Source organism: Vidua macroura, chromosome 2 (genome assembly GCF_024509145.1).
Source record: "Vidua macroura isolate BioBank_ID:100142 chromosome 2, ASM2450914v1, whole genome shotgun sequence".
Taxonomy (NCBI): domain Eukaryota; kingdom Metazoa; phylum Chordata; class Aves; order Passeriformes; family Viduidae; genus Vidua; species Vidua macroura.
In genome coordinates this window covers 39,278,107-39,292,329 of record NC_071572.1, presented here as the reverse complement: position 1 = coordinate 39,292,329, position 14,223 = coordinate 39,278,107, and the positions used below count along the sequence as shown (strand labels likewise).

Here is a 14,223-nt window from a genome sequence, read left to right as displayed (position 1 = left end):
TTTTTACAAACTGTTTAGTGTTCATATGTCATTACCACTGTTGGGCCAGATTGCACCTGGCATCGATATAAACAAAGCTTTGGCAAGAATTCTTTCCTTTGGGATGGAGACATCTGATTTTCAAGCTGAAAACATGTCAGTGTTGCAAGACACTCCAAATAGCCTGTTTTACCAGTGCAGTAAATTAACCCGCCTGGTGTAGTGTTAAATGCTTTACAAACATCAACTGAAGGTGAGGGAGGGAAACACCAAAAAAACAAACAAAAACATTTCAATAACTTGTTTGACTACAAGCAGTGAAAAAAAAGTACAAGAAGAGCTTGAAGGGAGGGGGGCATGCCTAGGAGACAGGACAGCAGAAAAAAAAATTCAGAATTTTGTCCTGTGTTTAACCTACAGATTGTGTGCCATGGTGTGGGAAGGTACAGAAGGAGCAGAACAAGTTATATAGATCATAGAAAAAGCATCTTCATTTGAAAAGCAGATCAGGATAACAGCAAACAGTGACTCTAACTCATCATTGCCTTATCTAGAGGAGGAAGGCTTTTTGATAGCTATTGCATGAAAGAGGTTCACCTTTAATGCCGCAGAACACTGGTGGACAAAGACTACGTAGGCAAAACAGAGGATGAAATATTAGGCTATCCCCCTTGCTTCCCCATTGTTCAGGATGAAAAAGCTGAGCTGAACTTCTGGGCACGCAGAATTGGCTATGTGAAAGCTCTCATCGCTAGATCGTGCATTTGTGCTAAGCTTGAATGGTCGAGAGGACAATGGGGTTCATCCTGCCTGTGGCTCTGCGGTGATTCTGCAATATAGATGTGAAACAAGAATAGCTGGAAAGTAGGTCCACATGCGTACGGAGTCGAACAACGGCCTGTCCTGAGAAACACAGGCAGAAGTAGTATTCTTAAATATATATATATTTATATAGCTGTTAGACTGAAGCCATTTTGCTACTCATCTTGCTATTTTAATTGTCCTAATAGCTGTCTATTTACAAACATGCATGTAAGTGGGCTAGAATAATTAATTAATATTCATAAGCATTCATAAAATGTGACAAAGTTTATGTTAGGGCAGATGTTAATTCCCAAGAGGATTACATTTCTATTAAGTGTAAATTTATGTTAGTAAGATCCAGCATGATTGATTCTTGCTTGGCCAGCAATAGAGGACTTAGCATCCATACTGGCAGAGATTATATCTGGTCAACAGGAAAGGAAAACTGGCCAAGAAACTGCCAACACAGAATCTGAAGCTGTGAAACCTGGTCAAGAAGAAATAAAGCCAAATAAGCAACAGATGAAAAATTATCTTAAAGCAAAGATCAAATCACTCAGTTGGAAACAAGGATTGTATTGGAAAAGGTAATGCTGAGAGCATGAAGGGACATGAGAATTTTAAAACCAACAATATTAATAAATAAAATGGAGTGCTGATTGCTAGTATTTTTTTTAAGTGGACCTTAACATTAAAAAAAAAATAGACAGTTTTAATATGCTCAGAGATGTCTGTCAAAGAGCAGAGAGGACTTCTAAACTTTGCAAATCATGTGGAAGGGAATGTCAGAGGTATCAGTACTCAAGAGCCATGGACATACTGGAGTAACCTCAGGAATGGGCTCCAAAAAAGTTGAAGGACCTGGAATATCTCTCCTCTGAGGACAGGCTTATATGTATATGTATATCCATGTATATGAATACCTGCAGGGAGGATGCAAAGAGGACAGAGCCAGGCTCTGCTCAGGGATGCCCAGTGACAGGGCTGGAGGCAGCAGGCGTAAGCTGAACCACAGGAGGTTCTCTCTGAACATCAGAACACTTTTTCACTGTGCAGGTGATTGTGCACTGACAGGTTTCCCCGCAGCTGGGAGCCTCCATCCTTGGAGATATTCAAAAGCTATCTGGACACAGTCCCAGGTGTGCAGCTCTGGGTGTGTCTGTTGTAGCAGGGGATTGGACAAATGACCCCCAGAGGTCCCTTCCAACCTCAGCAGTCGTGTGATTCTTTGACTTCATCTGAAGCCTGGTGCAGAAGGTGATAGATTGAATGAAGAACCAGGAAAGAAAGAGACTTTGGTAAGATACAAACTTTACAATAGTTTTCTGGTACTGTTGTACCTTGCACCCTCAGATATTGGAACGGTCTAGTGGATTCAAGAAGGACTTGTTTTCTTCACCCGTGCCACAGAAACCTACTGCCTCTAAAGAGGGATTTCCTAGGAAGTTTATAGATGATTGCTTGCCAAATCAAAGAGTGAGGAGAGAAATAGGTAGGGAACTTGCCAACAGATAAAGTCAAAGAACATGAATGCCACTGTGTGTTTTGTCCTCAGAACATAAGTGAAGTGCTCTAGATGTAGAGTAACCGTAGGACTGCTTTGGACTGTGCCAGCTACAGCCCCACCCTAAGCAAAAGCAAAGACACCTTAACCAGAGAAGGGCAGGAACAACCTTCTGTGTCCAGCAGCACAAGCACACACCAGCACAAGCACTGCTAACACACTGGCAGGGACAGTGCCTCAGTGGCCAGCTGGAATGAGGAAATGGAGCCAGGGAGCTTCCGGAGGTTGCAGGGGTGGCTGCCAAACAGACACGATGCTTGGTGGCAGGCTGGCAGCACAGGGAGAAGCCACTGCCAAGAAAAGGGTGGGGAGTATCACCTGAGTCCCACCAGGGTTAACCTGCACCTGATGCAGGTGATGGGAGTGGGGATTCTGGATGGAGAAAATGTCTCTGAGCACTTTGGGGGAAAACTACCTTCTGTTCTCAATACAAAACACATTATTACTGGAGCAATCAAAAAAATATAAACAGGTTAGCAAGTAAAGTAGAACAGTTTCCCAAAAAATAGATTTTTTTAGGTAAGTAGAACACATTTTCACTAATCTCTTTTGGCAGTCCTTCATTCAGAACAAGAAGGAGATTCACGTCAAGTCAAAAGGACAAAAAGATATTGCTAAATACATACTTTGTTCAGACAGTTACACAACAATAAAGCGAGTTGGGCAAAAATATAAGAGGAAAAGAAAGTGAGAAAAAAAGGCAGTTTAATGGGTGTCAAACTTGTAAACACTGAATTCTATTTTATCACTGTTAGTTTAAAATTAATATAATATAAACAAAGCTGTATTAATGCAGTTATGTTGCTGTAAAATCCTGATTGTCCATGAATTTTATTCACACAGGAGAATAAATTATATTGCTAGTAGCATTTTAGCAAATAGTTTCATGCCAAAGCATTGCATCAACTTAATGTTATTGGTGTCAAATAAACCTGAAGTAGTTAAATCAGTACAAAGTCCAGGCTGACCCCAGCATTTATTGTATGTTTATAGAAATGGTTCAAAGCCGAACCCATTTTCTTATTAGTCTTTTACTTCCACTACATTTGACAGAGTCATTGTCCAGAAAGTGAGAGAAAATACCTGATAAGCCATGTGTAAAGAATTTGAACTCAAGCCCTGACAGTCTGCTTGAAGTGAATGAAATTCATGTCAGACTTGGACAGATGCAAGAGTAGCTAACAAAAGCACAGGTGAAGGAGCCCTGCATATTCAGGTCTGGAAAAATGTTATGAAGGGAACCACATAAACGAAGGCAAAAGTTGTGTTAGTCAAGTAATCAATAATTTAACAAGGTGCTCTGCTTCCAGATGCCCCTGCTGGTTATGCTGAGGTAATTTTATGGGGAAATTCATTTAGATGCAAGAATGGGGGCTTGTAGTGAGGGTTGTTAAGGGATGCAGGCATTTGCTTGAATCCTACCTACTACTGTCCTCATGGGCACTAACTAGGTGCAACAGTGGGTGCTCAGCTGGCTGGGCTGTGGTGGAAAGAAAAACAAAAACAGCTCAAGAAGTTCCTTTTTCCATGTTGCCCTTCCTAGCTGCTTGTTGTCATCCTTTGCCATGCCCTTGCTTGCAGTGGTGCAATTTTTTGTTTGGCCAGGCTGTAAACAGGACTGATTAAATGGGCTGGGGTAAAAAACAAAACCCTACTCTCCCACACAGAAAAACCTGAGTTTCTCTGATGGGATTGCTTCAGTGAGCCAGTTTGCATCTCAGCTCAAGAAAAAGTTAATTGGAAATGCTTGCATAAGGAAAAAGCAAAGCATGGAATGGGAGTAAGCAGAAGAGGGTAGGAACTGTTTAGATGTTGCAGAAATAATCATATATTGGTTTATTTTATTGTTTTATTGGGAAATATGCACCAACTTTACTTTAAACTTCATAGATATTCCAGAAGCCCCACTGAGGAGCACCTTCTCAGTCAACCTAGCATTTAAAAATAATTTATTTAATCAGGGAAGTAAGTTGAAGAAAAGCTTAGGGAAGGAAATGTCATAAGGTCTAGTAACTTGTTCCACTGGCTTCAGGAATGTCTAAATGAGGGACTTAATCAGGTTTTGAAGAATACCAATAAACAATTCTCATGTCTATAAAGGTGTGTATTGTATTGTACTGTACCAGGACAATACAGCTACCAGTGATGTACAAAAACCACCCTACAATCCTGAAGGATTGACAGAGATCTGACCTAGAAAACAACCACCTTCGCAGGTCCCACTTTCAAACTGGAGAAGAATCTCAGTTCCTTTGACACCAATCACAGGTCTGGAAAAATTCACATTGTCAGGTTTTATTTAGACCACAGAACACAAGTGAATTCATTTCTAAAAGGTTCATACTCCTTGCCATGAATACACGAGTCATGGAGTTTATTTTTAATAATTTTATATTGTATCAGGGATCACTCTCTGCCTCAGCTAGTCACTGCCAATACGGGGACACATGGGACATGGTGTTCTGGTGCTGTTTCCCCTCTCCCACTTCTGGAGTGTGGGGGCGGAAAGAAGGGAGGGCAACTGCTTTTGTACCACTGCCCATCCTTCAGGGACTCTGAAGAAGCTGTAGTGGGCTTTGCCTCATCATATCGAGCATCTAAGAAAATGTAGCCTGCAGGACATGCTAAAACCTGCATTGGGGTGAAGTGGGATTGTTAGGTTCCTTGACTCACCCCAGTCACGCATAAAAGTGGGATTTCTATCAAAAGGGAGGATTTCTGGCAAAATCCAGCTTAGTGAGGTGAATCTTTGTTAAGGTGAGCACTGGCTGAGAAATACAATTATAAAACAAGTTTGCTTTGCAGGAAGGCAAGAGTTGTGTCAATTTAGTGCAAAGCTCGTTAGATCAAAGTTTCCTGTGTTGAACATCTCGTAACATTATTCTCCCATGGAAGTAATTACTGCAATTACAGGCTACTTCTACAATGCTGAATGTGTGGGATCCAAGGAGAGATCCCTGCTGCCTTCACCTAGTGTGGCAGAGGGGCTTGTGCTCACATGGCATAGGGACAAATCTCTAGAGCAGACTAAGTGCAATGATGCATAAGTAGCACATGGGTACCCTGTGTCTCCTTGTGGGGTTTTGATGGAGTAGTTAGGTTTGTAGTATGGTTGTTTTTGGGGTGGTTTTTCTTGATTTCCAGTCTATGAGCAGGGTGGTATACCACCATGAGGTTTTTAAACTTTACCTGAGGATGTGTTGCACACCCTGGGGCTTGGCAAGACAGCTCATGTGAGTGTTTGGAGGGACACAGACTTTGCTGGAGCTGCGTCACAGGAGCAGGGTGGGGCAGCTGGATTTCAGTCCTGCCCAAAACACTCTCTGAGCATGATGCCTGAAGAGATCTATTTCTGAAACCATACCTGTATTGTAGTTTGGAGGAAATAGATGATTCAGTCCTCCAAAGGAGAGTCTGGATGTACATGAGCAGTTGTGCCTTGTGGGTAGTTGAGACTCAAAACCTTCGGGTGAAGCTGGGAACTAAATTAATCCAGAGGTATAGATTTTCTCAGAGAGTCTGTACATGGAAATTGATATGAATGGCATGATCTCACAAGGGCATATGCAGTACTACATGAGGTAACTTCTACTTTTAAAAAATGCCTGTGGCATGAGAAGGTTTCAGAAGTCCTCTTCTAGATGACTCAAGAACCCATCTGGTGGGAGAACTTCTGGGAGTGCCTTTCCCAGTGTAAGACAATTGAGTGACCAGTTCTGGTCTTGAATCCCCACTGCATGGAAAGACATGCATCTACAAGGTGACACAACTTTAAAATGTAAGTTGAAAATGAAAAGTTGAGAGCCTTTTTCTACCATTACAGTTTTACTGTGAATGCTTGGACTTCGGGCATTCTGTGGGGATTTGATCACATTACAGAATATTATTTTGCTAATTTATCAATGCAGATAAGGCACTTTATGAAAACTGAGATAAGAGCTGTTAATCAATGTTTGCACAATAGCAGAAACACAACTGTTGTTTCAAGCCTTCTCTTTGAAACACATAGTTTTATTGAGACTGTAGGTATGCTGGGAAAAGTTTATTCCCGAAAAGAGGAAGGATATAAGATGCCATGGCACACCTAACCTGATTTTTCTTAATGCCTTCCTTGTTCCTAGGAGCTATTAAGCAGCTTGGGGTTCCTCCAGTACAAGTAGGCATAAAATTCTGGCCAGTTGGGATTTTTTCAGAAAACCTCTGTTTACCTCTCTTGGCTTTAAGTATTTTTTTTCAACCAACTTATTAAATAATCAAGGCAATAATTTGTCAGTCTTTAAAACATTTAATCTATATCTCACTTAGAATCATCACATCTGAAATCAGTTGCTGAAGAGGGATTGATAATTTGCTAAAGCATATGTACTTTTGACAGACAGCAGTGTCTTTCATTATCAGCATTAACAAAAAGATGCACTTGTAAAAATAAAAAATAGATGTTTAAACGTACACATTTTCCATAGTTATCTATTATATACTGCCAAGTAAATACATCTTAAACTGTAATATTTTTAAATAAAAATTAATGATGTTAAGTTCAGATTAAAGAAAAGTATAATCCTTTTTTTAACTGATATATTAGATTGTATATTTTGTGGCCTTATTTCATCATTCAGTAGCTCATTTGGATTGTCCAGGAAGACTAATTAACACTAATGCTTCTAAAGAATTTTCATTTGTGATGCTAATCTGTCACAAAACAAAAAGTATCTTCAGAAAGCCAGGGGAAAAAAGTAAAGAGACTAGTTCTTACAGCCAGCTTAAATTAGTGCTAGCTTGATTTGTGTTAATTGAAAGGTTGTTTACATCTCTTTTGTAAGTGTTTATAAAAGTTGGCAGACAGAAGAATAGTTGCCTACCTGCATGAACAAAACTGATTTATTTAAGCTGCTGTATATATTACTATCATTAAAAACCTCTTGAAACATTTCTGTACAAATTATTGTAAGGTATACACCTGTCTCTGTGTTTATGTACACACAGACACACACAAACATATACCATGCTGTATCATTTTTGCTACTGAGACATTTCTACTCAGTCTTCATATTATGTGGATATTTCTATGAGCCAGTTCATTCTAGCAGCCTACTGGCCTCTGTTTAAATTTCTCTGAGATATGTGCAAGTCAGAAAAATACCTTGATAACAACTTGTGAAAATGTCTTGCTGTTGCATTCATATCCACATCCTTGGATAGTCAGGGTCTGCAGAAATTTAGTACTGACATAGCTAAACACCCCTAAAGCTTTATTGGGATTCATGAGCCCCGACTCCTGACTGCTGGCTGAGACAACCTCAGGCTCTTGTTCACTGGTTCTCCATATTCACAGCATCTCAGGACAGGCCACCTGACCACCATATGTGGAAATTGCCCAACTCAGATGGTGTTGGATAGACCCCCATCTAATATCTTCAGGATCCACATTGTCCACGCTGGTAGAGGGAGGGAGAGACTTGCTAGACTGACATGGCAGTAAGCACTCCCAGCTGTTTCTGGACAGCTTTTAGAGATCTTGTCTTTTAAAAATATAGGGTAGCTATTGTTGATAAGTGCCCTGATGTGTTCCCAGACCTTAAATGAAACTTCTAGAGAAATGGGCAAATAAATTTGGTTTCCTCAGCAGAGCATAATTAAATTGCTGCTTAGTTCGCAATACTGACTACTGACATTTGCATCATTTTAGTGTTGCTAGACCATGTACTGCATGTAAGGACAATTAGCAGAGCAGAGAGAAAAGCAGCAGATGCTAGAATTGCACAGAGTTAGATGACTCATTTTGATGTCATGAAGAATCTTTTTCAGACAAGTGAAAAGGTTGGTATTTAAAAAAAAAATAAAAGAAATAATATTAAGATTTCAGGAAAGAGCAGCAGTAAAATCAGCATCTTGCAGTACGCTAAAACATATGTTTACCTGAAATACAGAGGAGAGACAGCAACATACATGATGGAAACTCTATTCTCCCTGTTCCTCCCCACTCCTGCCCTTTTTCCTTTAGGACTGGCTACATGGTGGGTTTGGTGTGTTCCATGTTGAACCAAAAGAAAATGTGTTCTAAAATTTATTAGATCTCTAAAAACTTGTTATCTGATTATCTGCTCAGAGGTAAAAATAAGAAAATATTTAATGACCACTTCCTGGAGGCTTTGTGCATATTTTACAGCACAGTTTTTCAGTTTTTCAGTCTAACAAGACTAACTAGAAATATGTACTTGCCATTTCAAAGATTTATTCTTGCAAGTACCTGATATATATAAGGTATAAAGCAAGTCTCATGAGACAAGTACCTGCTGCTCTCAGAAGCGCTCTGCGCCACATTTACGGTTCTCTTTGTTTCCTTAAAAACAAATGTAATTTGTCTTTTCTCTTGCCAATCCCATTTGTGAATTTGAAACTAAACATTTGTATGCTATCATTCTGTATGGCATCACTTCATTGATGGAGAGTTATGCATGGAGAAAGTGTCAGACTTTCCCCCTGCAGAAACTCTATTATGCACAAAAGCTACTATAGGTATATAATATATATGTGCTCTTCTGCAAAGTCTTATTTGAGATGTGCATTTGTATGGCATGCACTAATACAAGTGACAAAAGATTCAGCAATGTCAAGTTCTGTAAACAAACCACTCCAAGGAATTAATATTAACACATAATTATATGTTTTTACCATGTCTGACATGTCACAAAAAAAAGAACTTGAATTGTGATTATAGTAATTAATTTTTCCTCTCTTATTTGAAACATGCCAACTTATTATGGCATTGAGGATTATAGACTCTGGCCTGCCATTTTAGTGCCTCATATATTTGCATTTCTGTATGAAGAACTGTTACCAAAAGATGTTAACAGGAGATCTATATACAAATATATCTTTAAGTATGACCACTATCTTTACACTAAGACATGGAGGTCTTTAGAAAAAAGAGGGAAGGCTAGGCAAGAAAAATAAAGCAAAACAGAGATTTTGTACTCAAAATCAGGTAGGTCTAGAAATCTAGAAAAAAAAGTGCTGAAAAGCAGGATTGTAGGGAATTGTAGCAGTTAGAAAAGAAAGAAGAAAATGTAATTTTTCCATCTGCTGTTAATCTGACCATCTTTTGCGGTAGTGTGTCCAAGGTGAGTGGGTGGCTGAACTTCCAGTTCTGTGGCATTCTTTCTTCTTCAGTTTTTTGGTTCTGAAGTGGAAATTTCTATGTTTTGACATATAACGTACAGGGAAAAAAGGTGAGAAAAAGAAAAAGAGGAGAATTGGAAAGGTAGTGATTCAGATGATGGGAAACTGTTTCCAAATGCTGTTACCAAAAGCACATATTCAGGTGCACTAATGCAGTGTGGTTTTATCAATAAGCCCAAGGGGCTCCTTCTTTGCCGCCACCCCCCTTCCCCAAGTCTCGCACTCTGCCTGCCTGATCCCATCGGACAGTAGAGCTGATACCGCACTAATCCCCGCAAGTTTGGGACTAATGAACTAACTGCTGGGCTGCCGCCACGGAGCTTGGTCCCAAACTATACTGTACTTCACACTCGATTTATTCTCCAGATGGCGAGACTGCGCAGCCCTGCCGCGAGGGACCACCTCTTCCACTGGAGTGTAAAAGTGGACGGATGTTGTTTTCTTTGCAGATTTGATAATTCAGAGCTAGAAACTCATGACGATGGTTAGTTATTAGGTTTAATGGGTGCCAGTGGAGCCAGCAAAGAACGTATTCCCATTTTTAATTTCACTGTGTGTGTGTTCGGGTAGCGATGGATTTGTCAGCAAGGCTGCGTCACTGAAACCTTTATGTTCACCAGTTGGCGTAGCTGCACGTGGTAATGAACCTCTTCCTGTGTCCTCCTCAGAGTCAAACAGAAGAGGTGCTAAAGTAGCCACCCTGACCGACCGTTTTTTTTCCTCAGTGAGATTTCCAGTACAAATTTAAAGTATTTTAATAATATCACTATTTACCAGCTCTCTGTTGTCTTTCTCTCTTGTTCAGTTTGATAAAGAACCCAATTCACATGGGACCCAAGGAGGATACCACCATCCCAAGCTACTTGAGCATGAAATATTTTACTTAATGATTGGGTTTATTTCTTTATCAGCTATTCTTTCATAGCAAAGTATTATCTGATGTTATAGTTCTCATGTGAAAAACAGGGCAAATATTTTTCTCACCATTCCTTAAAAATTCTACTTTTCTCATTCTTGGCAGTAAGGATATTATTGTATCAAGCACTACCTTTTTCTCTGTTACGATTTTGGAGTCGTTTATCTAGGTTAGGATTTTAGCTGTTGGATGATTTCTACAATAAGAATAGCATCTACATTTCCCTGTCTAATGAGGCAGAAAGGGCTCTCCCTCTTCTCCATGTTTTTAGTACATTTGGTCTAAGGTTTTAGTATATAATTTTTTTTATTTACCCATGAAATGTTTTATTGGAAACCTTTATGGGAACCCGATACTCCCCACTAACATCAATTGGATTTCCTTCATTGTAGGAAGGGTAGGCACAGAGTCAGCCCCCTCACAAGCTCTGGCTTTGGCAGCCAGGTCCCATCAGTTTGTTCCACAATTAAAAACAGAAATTGATTCTTGCTGTGGAAACTATAGTGACTAGAAGTATTATATCATGGAAAGGAAACATTTCCATTCCGGGGCTATCTAGGCAGACAGATCTAATACATAGTGGTTCTAAGAAAACGCATCAATTCTCAACCCAACAGATGGCATGGGTGTGTTAACTAACATAGCAACATATTTTCTATTAAAATATGGGAAAAAACATCAACCCCCTCCCCATGTTTGTTGGTTGGTATAAATTCAGTGAAGTTGTTGGTTATTTTTGGGATACATACCAGAGGGCTGCACATTTAGTTTATGTAAATTGATAACAGCAACAGCCTGTTAATAAGTGTTTTGTATGGAAATATACCTAGAAAGACACGATCTGTCTTTTTTGGGAAGGGAGTTTGCAGACTCGGGAGAAAAATAGATATGAGACGGTCTAGTGCTCATTATTATATTCTGAAAAAAAATCATAACAAATTAGGCTGCAAGTTTGCTGGAGATGTGCCTTCATCTGGAATTGAGTGCTGCCTTAAAGGATACTTTGGGAAGATCTCTCTTTTGCAAATTGCATTCGTGTTTGCTGAAACGGTGATAATCTGACTTTAATTAAAAACATAAATTGGTTTGGAGCGTGTTTTTAAGCTACCTTTCTGCATCATGTCCAGAAACTTTCAGCCCAGCCCTAGAAACCCGTTACCCCAGGTCAGAGAAGGAAGATGTAGGGGATTTGTATTTCCCGGTATTGGCATCATATGTTTGGGTTTACCTAATTTGGGAGAGCTATTTCAGACAGCCATGCGCCAGAACTGTCTTCCAGCTGGACGTGTTTGTACTAAACTGCATGCATCTTTATGTGGCTTTCCTAATGGCTCCAGACAGAGTCCATTCACAGCAGTTCAAGTGTTTTGGGTTGCATTTTCCAGAGACTCCCTCGGAACATGCCCCTTGATCGCAGCCCAGGGATACATACATGGGTGCCTTGTTCCCGTCTGTCCGATTAGCGGGCATATGCTCCCAGCCTTTGGAGGAGCACAGCTAGTAGCCTCAAGCTGAAGGTTGTTCGCTTCAGATTTCATTAACTTTCTGCTTCATTATTCCTTCCTTTCAACCAGTTAGAGCCACCAATTGCTTTTCTCTAAACTTACCCTAATTATCAGGGGTCCCAGCCCTGTAAATCACTACACTGCAGAGCTGTCTTAAACTGGCCTGGGAGACCCTGTTCTCATCGGTCCTGACAACTGTAAGCTACTGTTCCCTCACACTGTTTAACTCAGACCACATTGGGAAACCACCTCTGCCCCTCTTGCTGGCAGAGGTTTGCATCCGTCTGGTTTAAATCTACTGTCATGTGCTCTCTTGCTGATTGTATTAGCCTGGATATTAACTTTGATGATTTTTTTGTTGTTGTTTTTTTCCCCTTGAGTTTGTGTTTTCTCTTGAAAAGCATCTCTATTCAGCAACTGCATATTGTTAAAGTCATTCCTGAGCCTCCATGAGTCAGGGGCTTTAAAGTTTTATTAGCCCCATAAAAACTCTTCACAAATGAAATGATAAGTGTGCATTTTGACAATGCAAATTTGTTAGGGGCTGTTGGTGAGTGGAAGGAATTTGGGGTTGAAATTTCAGTTGGAAGGAAGCAAGGAGCCCAGCACCTTCCTTCGACCCCTACCCCTTTCTCCAGGCCAAGAAATGCATTTCATTTCAGAAAAGCATGCCAGTATTCGTAATGAAAATCAACTATTAAACAGATTTGTAAATTTACATTCACAAACATATCAAACGACCACGGGAAGCATGTGTCTTTGGAGATTTTATTTTGTGCCAACAGAATACCCTTTCATGTAGTCTAAGAAAAACCTTAGAGTTATTTCAACGTTGTTTTTATATGCAAGTCGTGAATTCTATTACTGCCTTTAATGCACTTCGAATACATGGAGTAAAGGAAAACCAAATAGGTATATATAGGTCTGTATTTTTTGACGTTCAGGCAACATTACGGAGCTAAATTACAAAAATTTATTTTTTAATGCAAATTTAAGAATATGCCATTTTTGAGAGAGCAGACAGTCAGTGCAACACATTGTGTTAGCATAAAGATTTGTGTTTGTTACACATGTTCAGCACTAGCAGACACAAAAGTCTTGTTTTCTGCAAGTGGTAGAAATCCCATGCATTGAATTTACCAGTTAAAAAGAAACAGCAAAAAGGAAGTTTAAATTGTGAGGTTCTGGTGATGACTGCTTCAATAAAGTCCAAGAGTAACAGACATTTTGGGGAAACCACTATACTGGCTGTCTAGCTTTCCCCCCATGTCATTTCAACAAATTTTCTTCTCCATGTGTTTTTCTGTCAATAGAAAATATGCTTTCTTTTTCTTTTCTTGTGCATCTGAACTCATATATACTGTAGAGAGAAGCAAGACTGAGCATCGTGAAAACCCTTGAAGAGTTTGACTTTGGCCATGCTGAAAAGTGTGTCAGGATAAACTCTGTGTCCAGTGGCCTTGCAGAAGAAGATCTAGAGGTGCTTTTGCAGTCCAAGACCCTTCCTTCAAGCATGATGCTGCCAAAGGTTGAAAATGTTGAGGAAATCAGATGGGTGAGTACCAACAACACAGTAGCTTTTGACTGAAGCTGTTGGGCCAAGTTCACCAGGCACAGAGATGAATGACTGTGAGTTAAGAGGAAGGCTGCAAATACCATATGATGTTGTTGCTCGGCTGAGGTAATTGGGCAGTGCATCCACTTAAATGTGTGTGTGATGTGCTGTATAAAAAGCATATATGGAACACGTTTATAAAGAAAACCAGGTGTATTTCTCCAATGGCTGACAAAGAACCAATATTGCTGTCAGAATATATTATCAAAAGTAGAAGGGTAAATGCCTGACTCTTCTCAGAGTACCCTAACAAGCAAAATTATTGTCTGTCCAAGAGCCTTAGTTATGTGCATTGGAAGCAGGAGATGGGAAACCATGTTAGCAACATATGAAAAAATGGGTTGGGGGGAAGGTCACTCCTTGGGGCAACTGGAGGAACAAACAGGAAGCTTTTAACTAGTGTTTTTAATTAGCACAGATATTATTTCCTGAACAGTTCTCTACTTCTTCCTTTTTAATTGCTGACAGGTGTGTTTGTGTTTCACAACTGAGTTTTCAGCCAATAAAAAGCTGAAATGTAAATGGTTGGCATGTCAAATTACTTAAGAAAACTTTGAAATAGGCCTAATTATGCTATAATTGTTTTAATTGTCAAAAAAAGAGGGATGCTTGTTTGGCTATACCGTTATTGCTGAAATACACCAGTAAAGGAATAATGCTT

General features: G+C 39.8%; 1 protein-coding gene across 1 annotated transcript in view; it reads left to right on the top strand.

Moving 5' to 3' along the window:
- Positions 1–14,223, top strand: part of CLYBL (citramalyl-CoA lyase) — a 138,649-nt gene that overhangs the window by 97,321 nt on the left and 27,105 nt on the right. Inside the window, 1 exon segment of the mRNA XM_053969772.1 lies at positions 13,314–13,502. Within this exon segment, the coding sequence (XP_053825747.1) occupies positions 13,314–13,502 (189 nt within the window).